The sequence below is a fragment of the Trichechus manatus genome, unplaced genomic scaffold (assembly GCF_000243295.1).
Source record: "Trichechus manatus latirostris isolate Lorelei unplaced genomic scaffold, TriManLat1.0 scaffold00027, whole genome shotgun sequence".
Taxonomy (NCBI): domain Eukaryota; kingdom Metazoa; phylum Chordata; class Mammalia; order Sirenia; family Trichechidae; genus Trichechus; species Trichechus manatus.
The window spans coordinates 1,780,007-1,798,566 of record NW_004443963.1 but is presented as its reverse complement, the minus strand read 5'-3'; the positions used below and the strand labels follow the sequence as shown (position 1 = coordinate 1,798,566).

Sequence of the window (18,560 nt, the reverse complement as noted above, 5' to 3'; positions counted from 1 at the left end):
ATACAGTCAGGGGCTGCCATCTCCAGAGAATGTGTACGATTGACATCTCTGGCAAGTAGCCCTGATGGCACAATGGTTAAGTGCCTGGCTGCTAATTGAAAGTTGGAGATTCAAACCTACCAGCCACTCTTTGGGAGAAAAGACCTGGCGATCTACTCATGTAAAGATTACAGCCTTGGAAACCCTAGGAGGCAGTTTTACTCTGTCACATGGGGTTGCTAGGAGTCGGCACACAGCAATGGCACACAACAACAGCAATATTCCTCTGGCATAAGGCTGACAGGAGTAGAATGAACTAGCAGTGCACACAGTGTATTTTGGGAGGGGTGATACTTACAAGAAAAGCTCTATAGCTTGGGAGGAGATGGAAGAACCCCAGATGCAGTGGATGCTGCATCCTGTAGCTTTTATGATGCTATTTCCTCATGAAAGTGTGATAGTGCCAGGCAACGGGAACAGGAGAAAATACCGTCTCCATCCAAGACAGTCACAATAAATGCAAACCTGATTATTACTGGGTATTAGGATTCACCATGCCATCTAGTCACAAATTTGAGAACCTAAGGGAAGAGAAAAATAAGGTGAAAACCGACATACACACTTGGTCTTTTGGCAAATACGAAGTCTGGAAATTATTTTTTTGTTTAAGGATGAGTAATAGAAAAACATATGTGTCCTATGAAAAAATTCTGTGAGGCAAAGGAAAGGGAACATTGTTTTGAAGACCCAGAGAAAGAGAAGCACAATAAAAATTTGCTCCTGGGTTATGAAGAAGTAATGAAACTTGAGAAAACTGCTTGGCATACTTAAGAGGATACAAAATGACAAGATTCTTATGAAATTAGAGCAGAAGAGGTGAAAAGATTTTAGAATGAGACAGAAAGGGAGATTATAGAAAAATTTCAGGGATATTAAAATATAACAGAAGTAAAATCTGCATTGGAAGCAGTAAAGTGCAGCATTAACATGGCAGAAAGTGGAATCAGTGATATGAAGGACAAACTTGACTTCTTAGAATGCACAGTTGAAGGAAAAAGAAGATTGAAGTAAATGATATAGAGGATAGACAGATTTTATTTAATAATTATAGGTGTTTCTAAAAAAGATACTAGAACAACTGGAACAACAGCAATAATTAAAGGTATAATTAAAAAAAAGAAATGAAGACCTGACTATTCAAATTGAAAGGACTCACTGTTCCAGATGATAGCAATGAAAAGAGTGCCATTCTAGAAATGTCCTGGCAAAAGTTTGGAATTATGGGTATAAAGAAAAAAATATTGATTAGCATTCAGCCTAAAGCAAATTACTTACAAAACCAAACCAAACCTGTTGAGTAGAACTGCCCCCATAGGATTTCCAAGGCTATAAATCTTTATGAAAGCAGATAGCCACATCTTTCTCCCTTGGAGCAGCTGGTAGGTTCGCACCGCCTGCCAATCTTTCAGTTAGGAAACCAAAAATTCATTGCCATCGAATCAATTCCAACTCATAGCGAGCCACTAGGGCTCCTCAAGTTACTTACAAAGAAACAGAAAAATCTGGTTGACCTCAGACAGCTCTCTAATAAGAAATGCACAGAAAAAATATCTACATTTTTTGGGGGGAGGTGGCTGGGGGAGAGATTGTGACCTAAGAATTTTTTATCCAGCTGAATTTTTTCTCCTATGTGGAAGCAAAAGATGAATAAGGTGCAAAAACTAGAGCATTCATGTACTCCTCTTGAAAACATTATTTGAAGACATATGCTAGAAACCTGAAAGATCTGATTAAGGAACAGGGTACAGATTGTATTCATGGCATTATATCAATGTTATAAAGCAAGGGGGCATAACTAGGGGAAAGAGAGGCTGTTTCTAACAGCAGTACTTCCACACCATCACTTAGGCCAGCCTGTTCTCAACAAATTGGAAGCAATTATACAATGCTAGCACTTAATAAAGGAGCCCTGGTGGCACAATGGTTAAGCACTCAGTGCTAACCTAAAGGTTGGTGGTTGGAGCTCACCAGCTGCTGAGGGTGGGGGCGGGGAGGGGGAGGCCTGGTGATCTCCTCCCATAAAGATTGTTGTTGTGTCCTGTCAAGTTGAGTCTGACTCACAGTGACCCTATTAGACAGAGTAGAACTGCCTCATAGGGTTTCTAAGGCTGTAATCTTTATGGAAACAGACTGCCACATCTTTCTCCCTTTGAACAGGTGGTGAGTTCCAACCACCCATCTTTTGGTTAGCCGAACACATAACCACTGCACCAACGGGGGTCTTTGTGTTATGATTACAGGCTGCTAAAACATATATTTAAGAAATAAACAAACTTCACATGGTGGGACAAATTCCAAGGCAGATATTTAGTTAAATGATTGAATTGCTGGATTTACCTTCTGCTTCTCTCTTTTATTTCTGTTTGAAAATGTTACACAAATAACACCAACTTACAAAAAGTAAGAGCTGATAAAGCTTTTCTCATGCACTGAGCTGGGCTAAGGAGTCCCTGGATGGTACAAACGGTTAATGCACTCAGCTGCTAACTGAAAGGTTGGAGGTTTGATTCCACCCAGAGGCACCTTGAAAGAAAGGCCTGGTGGTCTATTTCTGAAAAGTCAGCCATTGAAAATCCTGTAGCGCTCAGTTCTACTCTGACACACATGGAGTCATCAGGTGTGGGAATCAACTTGACGGCAACTGGTTTGGGCTTGGCTAAATGCAGTCTGTGGATAGTTTACAAAGGATCAACTGGCAAATTAGAAAGATGTATGAAAATGAGCAAGGACACTTTGCTGGAGGGTCTATTTTAGAAGAAACACCTGAAAATCGTATTACTTTCCAAGTGTGACTCATGTTATTAGTAATATTTCAATATAAGCCACTTAAAATATGTCTTGAATGCTGATACTGTAAATCATCTTATCTTCTATATGCCTTCAAGTATCTTCATTTAAGTACACACTTGTGTCTACATTTAACATCATCTGCATTTAGGCTCTACCAAGTATAGCACTGTGATTCAGATAACAAACTCTGAAATCAGATCGGTTTTAAAAATCTTAATCTCCACCATTTTCTTGGGCAAGTGACTTAATCTCTCTAAATCACAGCTTCCTCATTTGAAAAATGGAGATTAAGCCTATCTCAAGGGTAGTAATAAGAATCACACTAGTTAATACATAAAGTACCACGCATGGATGTATCACATCATAAAGCTCATTAAATAGTAGGTATTGTTATTAATATTACAGCAACTACCGTTTCTAGCGGATGTAGGGGATGAAGGACAAGGCAGGCAACTAATAGCACAAACTTCTTCCTCTTCTTTATCATTGCTTACTTGTCAAGCGACTGTGTCCCCTGCTCACTGCAGACAGTCACCCTCATGGCCCGTGAAAAGATCAAATATAAAAACTCCAGTCATATATTCCCTTTAGGACACGGAATGTTGAGCTAGAAAGCTAAGATTAAAGGCATGGCCATTGCCCTTCGACACACACTCCCCTACCTGTCGCCGGCTCATTTAAATAGTGCTTTCTAAGCGGGTGCCACTTGGTGTAATTTGCGCTGACTGCTCCCTGCGAATTCGTCGGACGCGGCTGGAGGCTCGATCCTCCCGGATGCCACCTGGCCAAGTGTCCCGCCGCCTCTGCGTTCCCCATCACCCCAGCCTGGCACTTAGGGAGCGCTCAGCGAATCCCAGATAGGGTTCGAGGGGCAGCTGCCAGGCATCCTCTGCCCCCACCTTCGCGGGCGCTCCGGCCGCGGGGATGGACAGCTGCAGGACGCCTCCAATCCCCGCAGGGCGCCACGCCCGCCGCGCCCCCGGCGTCCGGGAATAAGAAGTGAGCACAGGGCGACCGGAGCTCCAGCTCACAGCTAAGACCGTGCGGCACAGGGCGACCGGAGCTCCAGCTCACAGCTAAGACCGTGCGCAGCGGCGTTTGAGCGCAGGGCACCGGCGACAGCGCAGCCATGGAGGCGTCACGGGGCATCGGCACTTTCGTGGTGTGGGACTACCTGGTGTTCGCCGCGATGCTGCTTGTCTCGGCGGTCATTGGCATCTACTACGCCTTCGCGGGGGGAGGCCAGCAGACCTCCCAGGACTTCCTGATGGGCGGCCGCGGGATGACAGCCGTGCCGGTGGCGCTGTCCCTCACCGCCAGCTTCATGTCGGCTGTCACCATCCTGGGCACCCCCTCCGAGGTCTACCGTTTTGGGGCCATATACACCATTTTTGCCTTCACCTACACCTCTGTGGTGGTCATCAGCGCAGAGGTCTTCCTCCCGGTGTTCTACAAACTGGGGATTACCAGCACCTATGAGGTAAGGGGAGAGGTGGACCTTCAGGCTCCTGGAGGGATTTTCTAGGGGGACAAACTGTGAACTCACTACCTTGTCAAAATCTCTCCTTGTCCAGGTTCTTTCCAGCTTCTCCACCCTCTTTTGGGGATCAGAGTCTTATAAAGGCGAAAAAAGCTTGGGACTTATTCTCTTGAGTTAAAAAAAAGAGGCTTCCAGAGTAAATGGAGTGGATTGGAGTAGTTAATGCTAGCTGAGGCCTTTTCTGCTTTTAATATCTTTGACTCAGAGCCAAAGGGAAAGATTTTAAAACTTTTTTTATTGGGGAGCGTGCTCGGCTGCTAACTGAAAGCGCCACTGGAACCCACTCAGAGGCTTTGTGTGAGAAAGACCTCATGATCTGCTCCGGTAAGGATTACAGCCTAGAAAACTCTACGTGGGGAGTCCTACTTTGTGACACTGGGGTCGCTATGAGTGGAAAACGATGGCACCCAACAACAAACAAATCGTTCAAGTCTCAGTTCCTCCTCTTTGAAATGAATCCCCGTGTTCTAGACCCTCAAGCGCCATTCGCTTTCCCAGGATAGTTGGTGAAGAATTTGCCCTCTTCACTCCCTGACCCTCACGTGCCTTCCACGGAGAGCCTGGCACCCGGTTGGTTAAGGTGCTGTATCCTTTGTACTTGAGTTTGAGAGCACATTCTACCACTTACTAGCTGCGTGATCTTGGCAACTTATTTAACTCTTTCTGCCTGTTTCCTCATCTCAAAAATGGAAATAAATAATAATACCACCTCCCTCCATCTGGTTGTTGGGAGGATTTAATGAGATGATGCAAGTGTCACATTTAGAACAGTGTCAGGCCCAGAGTAAGTGCTGGATAAATGTTGGCTATAATTACTCTTTTCTAAAGAATATTTTATTGAGTTTTTGGTGAAAGTTTAGACAGCAAGTTAGGTTCCCATTTGAGAACTTCCACACAAATTGTTCACTGGCCAAACCAAACCCATTGCCTTACAGTTGATTCCGACTCGCAGCTACCCTATAGGACAGAGCAGAACTGCCCCACAGGGTTTCCAAGGAGCGGCTGCTCGATTCCAATTGCTGACCTTTTGGTTAGCAGCAGCGCTCTTAACCACTGTGCCACCAGGGCTCCGACATTAACTACGTTTGTCACAATGTCTCAACATTCTTTTAATTGTATTCTGGTTGTTCCCTTTCCAGCACTCTAGTTTCTCTGCCCCCTTATCTTCTCATCTTTGCTTTTGAGTAATTGTTGACGTTTTGGCCTCATACCGATGGTTTTTAAGTAGAGCACCAATCTTACGGGTAGCATCCTTTATTTTGTGTGCCACCGTGCTATTCCACGAGAAGGTGATCTCAGGGGATAGACTCGGTTCTCAGTTTAAAGAGTGTCTCAGGGCAATAGTTTCAGGGAGTCCTCTGCTCTCTACTGTTCCATTGGCTGTGATTATTGTGGTGGTGGAATGGTCACATGATCATTGGGGAAATTTGGCTACAAGCTTCTGACTTCTATCTCTATGGAAAGATGGACCATTAAGGAAAATTGCTGTTTTCCCTATTGCACAGGTCCACTGGTTAGAGATTTTCTCAAGTTGTTTGCAGGAAAGGGTTTGCAAAGATGGTGAATGTCAGATTTAGTTTAAAGGGCTGCTGAATGGGAGTGTGTGTGTACGGGGGTAGGATATGAGCTCAAAGTGGTAGGCCTCAGTAGTCTCTCGTTTACCCAGGCACCAATCCTTCCTCCTGTGCCACTCTGGAGTACAGAGAATAAGCCAGCTAAAATCTCCTCTCTAGTGGGCCATTACCCCCCGGGGCTGGGCACCTTGTTCTCAGCAGCCAGCCCCGTCCTCTAGTTTATGCAGTCCTTGCATCAGTTCAGAGCCACTGGAAGGTGTTATCTTAGTGTGGCTGGCTCAACTGGTGCTGGGGACAGGGCCCCAATGGCACAGCAAGCGTAGGTGACAAACTCTGCCTGGGTTCTAGTGACGTCATCTGGGCGAGGCACCCCTGGGGCAGCATTGCCTTCCACTCAACCTGGTCACTGTGTCTGGGAGAGTTCAGCCCATTACCTTCAAAGTGAGCAAGATGGAATTTCTCTGTGTTGCTCAGAGATGACAAGCTGGTGTCCCAGGTCAAACTCAGTCCTAAATTGTGTTTTATTATTATTATTTTTTTGCTGGCGGGTGGGGGGGTGGCACATGTGGTGTTTTAACAATGAAGAAGAAAAAACAAAACAAAAACCCATTGCCACTGAGTCAATTCCAACTCATAGGAACCCTATATGACAGAGTAGAACTGCCCCCATAGGGTTTCCAAGGCTGTAATCTTTACGCAAGCTGACTGCCACATCTTTCTCCCACTGAATGGCTGGTGTATTCAAACCACTGACCTTTCATTTAGCAGCGAGCGCTTAACCACTACACCACCAGGGCTCCTTCCAATGAGGAGAAGTCAAATAAAATTCCAGATTCTGGATACTTTTTAAAAACTCAGAAAACTGGCAACTCTGGGCCCACATTTCCTTGTGGCCACAGGCACCCAGTTCACTGCCATTGCTCTCCCTATTAATTTCCATATCCAGGCCTTACTGTGTTTGTATGGTTCTTTTCTTCTGACAGAGAAATCTTTATCTGCAATTATGTCTTTATCGAAAATGGAAAAGGGAAAATGGACCGGGGTGAAGGACGTTCTTGTTTCAAGGGAAATGTGAGAACCTATTTCCTAGTTTTATGTTAATATATGGCCACGCAGGAAGTGTCACTCATGTATGTTATCTGATGCGACCTGGAGACATTTGAGTTTGTGAGCCCTGATCTGTAGTTAACCAACCCCAAGATGTGGAAATTGTTTGAAGAATCTGGCAAGAGGACTTCAGTCCTTACACATGAATGCTGCTCTCATAATCACCCATCCATGCTTCTTCTGGGCTGCAACATTAACTCAACCAGAAACAGATTTCCCTGTGGCGGAGGCTGGGTTAGCATAGCTTCCAGCTAAAAATGTTTGGAAAAAAAAAAAGCCAATAGGTACTGTATGATTAATACATACTAGGCACTGGGTTGCACATTTCACATACATTATATGACTCAATAGGAGTCCCTGTCCCTGGGGAGTGCAAATGGTTAAGCACTGGGCTGCTAACCGAAAAGTGGGCAGTTCAAACCCACCCACAGGTGCCTCAAAAGAAAGGTCTAGAGATCTGCTTCTGAAAGGTCACAGCCATGAAAACTCTATGGAGCAGTGCTACTCTGCACATACAGGGTTGCCATGAGTTAGAATTGACTTGATGGCAACTGTTTTTTGTTTTTAAATGTGACTCTGTACTCAAAACAATCATCATGAGGGAGGTACTATCAGGGCCGCCTTCTGCAGAAAAAGAGACTCAGTCAGTTAAGCTTCATAAGAGAGTATAAACAATGTAGACACGTGCCTAGAGGCTGTGCAGCGGTGCATACTGGCTGCTTCTGAAGGCTCACACACAGCTTCCCAGACTTAGTGCAGAGAGAATAAGAGAGGAGTACAGGACACAATGAGGTGTGGGCAAATTGAGGGTGTCCACACTAGCGGTTGCCAGGCAATTAAAGACAGGGAAGTTAGGGAGCATGCTATAATATATCCCTGCCAATTGGTCATGGCAAAGACTCTCTCGTGACATATTTTTTTGTTTTATGCTGAGAGGTGGAGCCACCTCATACAGAATAAACAGTTTTGCTCAAGTATGCAATATCTCCCTGCTTACATTTCTTTAACTAACATTGACTGTAAAGAAGTGTTTTTTGATATCTGTTTATCACTGCCTTCAAAGTGTAGGCCTGATAGGTGTTTGGCAACTTCCAAGTCCACAGACTGGCAAGAAATGTACTGCAAGAGACCAGTTTAATTCACCACTTCTTCAGGTTCTTTCTGAATCTGGCTACATCTGTGCATTTGAACTGAGCTGCCTAGACCTTATTTTTATATCAACAGAAGTGTTACTGTCTTCAAGTTATTCAAAGTTCTGAGGACAGGGAGAGATCTTGGTTCACTATAGGCACCTACTATTAACTTTGTGGCTTTGTCTAGAAGTCCTCTAGCTATTCTCTAAGGTTACTCAGTGACTCTGGGCTTCTGGGAGGTCTCCAGGTATTTCTTCAGCAGCCCAGTAACTACGACTGAGATAGTGACAGACTTTTTTGTTCTCTCTTGAGTTGGTCTTGTCTGAGTTTAAAGCCAAAGGTTTGACTGGGTCTAGCTAATAATGAAAAAAAAAAAAAAAAAATCAAGACATTTGGTTCAACTTGCCACAAATTTTTACCTCTGTCACATTTTTCTCTTGTCTTTAGTCTCCAGCAATTTGGATACAGCTACTTAGAAAAGTCAAAGTGGCTCTGTCCATTCGTGTCCCTTTGTGTATAAGAAGAGTTTCACTAAAACAGCTCTGAGGAAATAACATTGCCCTGTTTACAGGATCTGGACACTCCTTCAGTCTTCTAAAAATCCTTCAGAAATCCCCAGGAATGATTTTGATACATGTAATTCACTGAGATTCATGTTTTGAAGGCCTGAGGATTTGAATACCACCAGCTTATTAATGCTTTACTTTTGAATTAATAGGTTACATAATTTCTGCAACCATTTATGTCATTTTTTAGTCTCAAAAGCCTTGCAAAGTAAGGAAGGAAAGGATTATTACTGTTACCTTTATTTTAAAGATGAGAAAACTGAGATTTGGATGGTGACTGTCCCAAGCTCCTGGAGTCAGTTGTGGACCTGGGACAAGAGTTGGACCCTTCTGAAGCACTACGCTGAGCTTCATATTTTTCACTCATCCGTTATCTGTGGAGGTTCTACTATGTGTAGAGCATGTAGACATGGGATCAGTTTGTTTATTTATTTATTTGCAATAATGTAATGGTTATGTGCACAGATTTTGGTATCAAATGTTCTAGATTTGTAATGTGGCTCTGCCAGTTATTAGATTGCAAACTTGGTGTTTTCTCTGAGCCCCAATGTTGCCAATTCTAATATGAGGATATACACAGTACCTATAACATAAAGTGTGACTATACATGTGCATCTCACCAGATGGAAAACACAGGAATCAAATTAACTACTTCTGTGGAAAGAGACGATGGAGAAACTTGGTATCATTAGTTAGAACAAGGCCAGGGGCTGACTGCAGAACAGACCATCAACTGCTCATATGCAGGTTCAAGTTGAAACTGAAGAAAATTAAAACAAGTCCACAAGAACCAAAATGTGACTTTGAGTATATCCCAGCTGAATTTAGAGACCATCTCAAGAATAGATTTGATGCACTGAACACTAATGACTGAAGAACAGACGTGTTATGGAATGACATCAAGGACATCACACATTAAGAAAGCAAAAGGTCATTAAAAAGATAGGAAAGAAAGAAAAGATCAAAATGGATGTCAGAAGAGACTCTGAAACTTACTCTTGAACATAGAGTAGCTAAAGTGAATGGAAGAAATGATGAAGTAAAAGAGCTGAGAGAAGATTTCAAAGGGCAGCTCAAGAAGACAAAGTAAAGCATTATAATGAAATGTGCAAGGACCTGGAGTTAGAAAACCAAAAGGGAAGAACATCCTTGGCATTTCTCAAGCTGAAAGAACTGACAAAAAAATTCATGCTTCAAGCTGTAATATTGAAGGATTCTAGGTGGAAGATACAGAACAATGCAGGAAGCATCAAAAGAAGATGGAAGGAATACACAGAGTCACTGCACCAAATAGAACTGGTCAATGTTCAACCATTTTAGGAGGTAGTATATGATCAAGAACCAAAGCTACTGAAGGAAGAAGTCCAAGCTGCACTGAAGGCATTGGCATAAAACAAGTCTCGAGGAATTGATGGAATACCAGTTGAAATGTTTCGTCTATTCCAAGAAATTTGGAAGACAGCTACCTGGCCAACTGACTGGAAGAGATCCATATTTGTGCCCATTCCAAAGAAAGGTGATACAACAGGACATAGAAATTATTGAACAATATCATTAATATCACCCAAAATGAAAAAAAAACAAAAAACAAAAAACACTGCCATTGAATCAATTCCAACTCATAGTGACCCCATAGAGTTTCCAAGGCTGTGAATCTCTATGGAAGCAGACTGCCACATCTTTCTCTTGTGGAGCCACTGGTGGTTTCGAACCTCCAACCTTTCGGTTAGCAGTCAAGCACTTTAACCACTGTGCCACCAGGGATCTTTATTAATATCACACACAAGTAAAATTTTGCTAAAGATAATTCAAAAGCAGTTGCAGCAGTGTATCAACAGGAAGTGTTAGAAATTCAAGCCAGATTCAGAAGAGGACGTGGAATGAGGGATATCACTGCTGATATCAAATAGATCTTGCCTGAAAACAGAGAATACCAGAAAGATGTTTACCTGTGCTTTATTGACTATGCAAAGGCATTCGATTATGTGGATCAGAACAAATTATGGATAACATTTCGAAGAATGGGAATTTCAGAACACTTAATTGTGCTCATGAGGAACCTGTACATAGACCAAGAGGCAGTCCTTTGAACAGAACAAGGGGATACTGCATGGTTTAAAATCAGGAAAGGTGTGCATCAGAGTTGTATCATTTCACCAAATTTATTCAATCTGTATGCTGAGCAAATAATCGGAGAAGCTGGACTATATGAAGAAGAATGGGGCATACGGATTGGATGAAGATTCTTTAACAACCTTCGATATGCAGATGACATAGCCTTGCTTTCTGACATGACCTTGCTTGCTGAAAGCAAAGAGGGCTTGAGGCACTTACTGATGAAGATCACAGACTACAGCCTTCAGTATGGATTACACCTCAGTACAAAGAAAACAAAAACCCTCACGACTGGCCCAATAAGCAACATCATGATAAATGGAGAAAAGATTGAAGTTGTCAAGGATTTCATTTTACTTAGATCCACAATCAATGCCCATGGAAGCATCAGTTAAGAAACCAAAAGACATATTGCATTGGGCAAATCTGCTGCAAAAGATCTCTTTAAAGTGTTAAAAAGCAAAGATGTTACTTTGGGGACTAAGGTACGCTTGACCCAAGCCATGGTATTTTCAATTGCCTCATATGCATGGGAAAGCTGGACAATGAATAAGGAAGATAGAAGAAGAATCGATGCCTTTGAATTATGGTGTTGATGAAGGATATTGAATATATCATGGACTGCCAGAAGAATGAACAAGTCTATCTTGGAAGGAGTACAGCCAGAGTACTTATGCTTGGTAAAGTAGGTCAGCGAAAAAAAGGAAGATCATCGACGGGATGGATTGACACAGTGGCTGCAATAATGCAAGCACAGCAAGGATTGTGAGGATGGCGCAGGACCAGGCAGTGTTTTGTTCTGTTATACACAAGGTTGCCATGAGTCAGAACTGACTGGACGTCACGTAACAACAACCTCAAATAGTTGTTGGGAGGACAATGCACACAGAAAGTGCTTTGTAAATGTTAATTGAAGTTATGGGGCAAAAATATAAGATTTTTTTCCCTCTGATTATTACCTAATGTCAATTTTTCCTTCCTCTGGTTTCTGATATATAAAAAGAGTATTGTCAGCCTTAAACTTCTCTCTACATATAGTAGTAATATTCAAGTCTTATACCCAACTTTCCTTCCAGCTATGACTCTAACTCTATGACTAATGCAATAAGTCCACGAAAGCTGAAGTATGACCTTGAGTATATCCCACCTGACTTTAGAGACCATCTCAAGAATAGATTTGACACATTGAACACTAATGACTGAACACTAATGACCGAAGACCAGACAAGTTGTAGAATGACATCAAGGACATCATATATGAAGAAAGCAAGAGGTCATTAAAAAGACAGAAGAGAAAGAAAAGACCTAAATGGATGTAGAAGAGACTCTGAAACTTGCTTTGAGCGTTGAGTAGCTAAAGAAAAAGAAAAAAATGATGAAGTAAAAGAGCTGAACAGAAGATTTCAAAGCGTGGCTCGAGAAGACAAAGTAAAGTATTATGATGACATGTGCAAAGACCTGGTGATGGAAAACCAAAAGGGAAGAACACACCCAGCATTTCTCAAGAAGAAAAAATTCAAGCCTTGAGTTTCAATAGTGAAGGATTCTACCGGGAAAATATTAAACGATGCAGGAAGCATCAAAAGAAGATAGAAGGAATACACAGAGTCACTATATCAAAAAGAATTGGTTGACATTCAACCATTTAGGAAGGTAGCATATGATCAGGAACTGGTGGTACTAAAGGAAGAAGTCCAAGCTGCACTGAAGGCATTGGCAAAAAACAAGGCTCTGGAAATTGACAGAGTACAAGTTGAGATGTTTCAACACACAGATGCAAAGCTGGAAGTGCTCATATGTCTATGCGAAGAAATTTGGAAGACAGCTACCTGGTCAACTGAGTGGAAGAGATCCATATTTATGCCTATTCCCAAGAAAGGTGATCCAACCAAATGTGGAAATTATTGAACAATATCATTAATATCACATGCCAGCAAAATTTTGCTGAAGATCATTCAAAAACAGATGCAGCAGTATATCAAGAGGGAACTGCCAGAAATTCAAGCAGGATTTAGAAGAGGACGTGGAACCAGGGATATCATTGCTGATGTCAGATGGATCTTGGCTGAAAGCAGAGAATATCAGAGAGATGTTTACCTGTGTTTGATTGACTATGCTAAGGTATTGGACTGTGTGGATCATAACAAATTATGGATAACATTGCACAGAATGGGAATTCCGGAACACTTGATTGTGCTCATTGGGAATCTGTACACGGATCAAGAGGCAGTCATTCACACAGAATAAGGGGATACTACATGGTTTAAAGTCAGGAAGGGTGTGCGTCAGGGTTGTATCCTTTCACTATACCTATTCAATCTTTATGCTGAACAAATAATCCAAGAAGCTGGACTATATGAAGAAGAACATGGCATCAGGATTGGAGGAAGACTCATTAACAACCTGCGTTATGCAGGTGACACCATCTGGCTTGCTGAAAGTGAAGAAGACTTGAAGCACTTACTGATGAAGATCAAAGGCCACGGCCTTCAATATGGATTACACCTCAACATAAAACAGAAATCCTCACAACTGAACCAATAAGCAACATCATGATAAACAGAGAAGAGATTGAGGTTGTCAAGGATTTCATTTTACTTGGATCCACAATCAACACCCAAGGAAGCAGCAGTCAAGAAATCAAATGACACATTGCATTGGGCAAATCAGCTGCAAAAGACCTCTTTAAAGTGTTGAAAAGGAAAGATGTCATCTTGAGGACTAAGGTGCACCTGACCCAAGCCATGGTGTTTTCAATCGCCTCATATACATGCGAAAACTGGACAATGAATAAAACTGACGCCTTTGAATTGTGGTGTTGGCGAAGAATATTGAATATTCCATGGACTGCTAAAAGAATGAACAAATCTGTCTTGGAAGAAGTACAGCCAGCATGCTTCTTAGAAGCAAGGATGGCGAGACTACGTCTCACATACTTCGGACGTGTTATCAGGAGGGATCAGTCCCTGGAGAAGGACATCATGCTTGGTAAAGTAGAGGGTCAGCAAAAAAGAGGAAGACCGCAACGAGATGAGCTGACACAGTGGCTGCAACAATAGGCTCAAGCATGGCAACGATTGTGAGGATGGCGCAGGACCAGGCGGTGTTCCCTTCTGTTGTGCACAGGGTCCCTATGAGTTGGAACCAACTCAACGGCACCTAACAAAAACAATGCAATAATAGATTATGATATATTAATAATATAGGAGATCAAACAAAAAACCAAATTAGTTGCCATTGAGTCAATTCCAATTCATGGTGACTCCATGTGTGTCAGAGCAGAACTGTGTTCAACAGAGTTTTCAATGCCTGTTTTGTTTTTTTTGGGAGGGTGAGGGCAGGAAGTAGATCACCAGGCCTTTCTTCTGAGGTGCCTCTGTGTGGGCTCAAACCTCTAACCAACCTTTCAGTTATTCTGGTTAGCAGCGAGCACATTAACAATTTGCACCATCCAGGGACTAATATAGGAGATAAGTGACTATATTATAAGATACTGCAGATTTCAAGAAGAGTAGGTGGAATCAGCTGGATCATTGGTTCTGAACAGAAACTGACTTGGACTGATTTAAATTTAAAAAAAAAAAATCATTGGAAGGAGGTGAGGATAGCTCATAGAACAGAGTTAAAAACTGAACAACCAGCCTTGGAAAGGACAGAAACCAGGGCAGCCTCTTCTAGACAGCTCCCATCATTATCTGTCTTTGTATCTCGATTCTAAAGATTCAGACACCCATTGGGAAAAGAACTGATTGACTGAGTTTGGGTTAGGTGACTACCCCTTGGTAGGAAGAGCTAGAGCACCTTGATTGACAGTTTCATCACAATTGCCTACAATTGCAAAGGGAATCAACGGAGCAAGGAGTATTTTTTAAAAGAAAGGGTAGAACAACAGATTGCTCACTCTAAAAATACAGAATATAATTCCATTTGTATAACATTCTGGAAGAGTCAAAACTGCAGGGATGAAAAACGTATCAGTGATTGTGTAGGGGTTTAGGGTTTCAGGAAGGGTTTCACCACAAAGCGGCAGTTTTCTGGGGTGATGAAGCTATTCTGTATCTTAATTGTGATGGGGATTACACAAATTTATATGCAGTACATTGAAATGTACTGTAAAACAAAAGAATCGGTTTTACTATACTGAAATAAAAATAAAAATATGGAATACAAATCAGCTATAAAGTTGCTTTAAATTTCTAATGCCTTTACTTCTTAAGGTCCCTGGCACAAACGGTTTGTACTCGACTTCTAACTTAAAGGTTGATGATTCAAACCCACCCATTGGCATCATGGAAGAAAGGCCTGAAAATCTGCTTCTGTAAAGATTACAGCCAAGAAAACCCTATGGAGCAGTTCTCCTATAACACATGGGGTCGCCATGAGTCAGAATCGACTTCATGGCAACAGGTTTAGTTTTGATTTTACTTCTTAAGCCATTGATTATATATATATAAAAAAAAAGCATACAAAGGTTACACATATTAACCATCTTTTTCTTTTTTGAAAACAGTATTTAGAACTTCGATTTAACAAATACGTTCGTCTCTGTGGAACAATTCTCTTCATTGTCCAAACAGTAAGTAGCTCCCCATTAATTTATCTTTTGTCATCTAAAATGTTTTTCACCATGGCGTCTGGGTAAGCTTACTTGGGAAACACATGAAAGACAAAAAAGAGACGTTGAAAATGTGAGGAAGCAAAAAAGGAAGAACACTTTTCACCACATAGCCTCAAGATCATTCAACTGTATTCAGCACATGCTTCACTTCCTGGAAAAACAGAATGGCTTAAGTGAAACTTGAATGTTATATTGATCAAGCAATAGGTATGTTGCTTTAGGAAAACGTTTTTCCTTTATCCCACCAAAGTGACAGTAGGGCATTACTGAGATAACAAGACACCTGAGGGAACTGTTGTAACTGATGTTAGGAATTCTTACCAAGGGAAAACAATTTGTGTGTTGCACAGGATTTTTGCAACCAGCTAAGTAATACATGGAGCCCTGGTGGCACAGCGGTTAAGAACTCGGCTGCTAACCAGAAGGTCAGCAGTTCAAATCCCCCAGCCGCTCCTTGGAAACTCTTTGGGGCAGTTCTACTCTGTCCTATAGGGTCACTCTGAGTCAGACTCAACTTGACGGCAATGGGAGTAATCCGTATGAAACAGTTATGACGTAGGAAGACATCAGGACATCATTTTCTTTGTTTGAAAACATACTTTAAAAATTTGCTCTCTTTTAAAAATTGAACCATTAAGACCAGACCCAACTGAAGCTGACACTTAGAGAGTAAAGCAACAGAATCGTGAGCGCAGGAGGAGTTTTTAAAGCCAAGTATAAAACCCAGTATTTCAAAAATATGCAAGTATAGGTTTACTGACTAACATGAATGGAAATAAAGGATTTGCCAAGAGGTTAGTGACAGAGAATGCTTCTCACTCTCTGTCCAGGCTGCTGGAGTCTCATTGTGGTCACTGTCACATCCTATCTATCGACTGATGGATCAATCGATCGATCTTGGCAGTTAAACACTTTAGGGCTGGGTCTGGTAATGGAGATTGAGGATGGAGTTTTCTTTCCCATCCCTAATTATAATTCTATTTCTCCATTCAAAAGCTGCCTAATCACTTGCTACCACGAGGCAAAGTGCCTTTATAAATTATTTAACTGGACTCTATTTTATATCTTCGTAAATTACATAACTTACATTATATCAGTACTTAACGAATGCAGTACAAAATGAAGGAGCCCTTTGTAGTCTGGCAGAGAATCTCACACAGAGCTGAGGCTGGAGCTTGAATTTGCCCACTCTTCAGACCCTCTCTGATCTTTGTTAGAAATGAGAGTGTGGGGACAAGCATTAGGAAGTGATCTATGGTCATGTTTTCAAACCTTCAATTTGGACAGAATAATGGCTGTGGAAAGCTAGTTTATTCTTGCAAAAAGAGGGGCACTTTAGCACCTCCCTTTACAGGACTTCTTTCCTTTCACGGATCTACCCACGTAACATAATCAAACATTCAAATAGTACATAATATGCTTTTTATAGATTAATCATAGAATTGCCTTCTATGTGATATATTTGAAAAATCAAATGAAATTATACTCTCAGAAAAGACCTGTTTATCTTGTTCATATTGTACCCCAAATTAATAAATATTTGTAAATTGTATGAGTAAAAATAATAAATAATACACAAAAACATGGAATACACTTACTGTGGCTTTTGGAATTTTTTTTTTTTTTAGTGAAGATTTGCACTTTTGCTTAATAATGGGCCTATAAACTTTTAAAGAAGCCCTGGTGGTGCAGTGGGTAAGAGCTTGGCTGCTAACTTTTAAAATTTTACTGTTTCCCAAATAATTATGCAGTGATTAACAATAGTTGGAAGACATAATCGAGGGACTGTCTTTTAAATTATTAAATTATTATTATTATTATTATTCTCTAAATAGCATTTCTTATGTTGTAAACAAATTATATTAAGTATATAGAAACTTTTGTTTTAATTCGTAATTGAATCTGTAGAAACAATTTCTCAATATTTTATTGCAGGCATTCATACTGTTTATATGACTCTTTTTTTCCCTCTAGATTCTGTATACCGGAATTGTTATTTATGCCCCTGCCCTGGCTCTGAATCAAGGTACATTTTAGAGTTGTCAATTATGTAGCTCACATTTTGGGGTTCAGTATTAATACATCTTATTCTCTCTTTGCGGAGATGGGTAGTAGAGGAATGTTTCCAGTAACCTGCATCAGCTTTATGAGGGGCTGGGGTGGTTCCAAAGTCTACTGAGCTTCTTTGGATTCCCGGTCTACAGATTAGTAGGAGGGCAGACTTCACTGGGCCGCGATTCTCTGGTATGTGCCAATCAGCCATTCTCCATTCCTTCAGAATGAGCGACCCCTACAGTTTAAAGCAAAAACGATTGTTTCCTCCTTTGTGGCTATAACCTGGCGTCCATCGCCAAGAGGCTTTCGTGGATTTCTACTCAGGTCCATTGGAAAATCTGGCAGAGAGAGAAGCTTTTCTTCTCCCCATCTCTAATGTCATCTAAAATGAGAGAGAGAGAGAGAAGCAGAGAGCCAGAGAGGGAGCCATTTGATTTGAAATACTCTCTAGAATGGGCTAGATAAAATTGGTGAAACAGGGACTGTTTAGAGAGAGAAAGTTACGTGCTAGTCTTATGTCCTCAAAAGGCTTTGGGAAAACCCCATATTCTTTGAATTCCTATCAGTCAGAAGTGAATTTCTCTTCAAAGCTTCCTTCTATGGTTATTTTCCTTGTATCCGTGGACAAATGGACTCTGTGATGGGAAAAATGTGCAATTCCTTGAGCTAGTATAGAGAACTGCTAACTCCACATTCTAATTTCTTGATTTCATAATAGGTATGATAGTATAAAGTACAACAGTATCATTATAAACAGGATCTCTGCTTATACACCGTGCTCTTGAATTGTGAATGCCAGTCATGTTCCATGTCAATATGACCAACATCATAAATGGATCATGTCATATGTCAAGAACTGAATCCGTAAACTTAATAAGTTACTTATTGGCTTTTAAGTGTAATTAAAGATGTTGGCTTCAGGTTTTTTTTTTTTTATTGTACTTCAGGTGAAGGCTTACAGAACAAATAGTTTCTCATGAAACAGTAGTACACATATTGTTTTATGACACTGGTTAACAACCC

General features: G+C 41.3%; 1 protein-coding gene across 1 annotated transcript in view; it reads left to right on the top strand.

Moving 5' to 3' along the window:
• Positions 1–3,913: 3,913 nt before the first annotated feature.
• SLC5A8 (solute carrier family 5 member 8) overlaps positions 3,914–18,560 on the top strand; it is a 62,585-nt gene continuing 47,938 nt past the window's right edge. Inside the window, exons 1-3 of the mRNA XM_004373751.1 lie at positions 3,914–4,309; positions 15,375–15,440; positions 17,457–17,508. Coding sequence (XP_004373808.1) covers positions 3,959–4,309; positions 15,375–15,440; positions 17,457–17,508 — 469 coding nt within the window. The 5' untranslated portion in view covers positions 3,914–3,958. The remainder of the gene's footprint in view (positions 4,310–15,374; positions 15,441–17,456; positions 17,509–18,560) is intronic.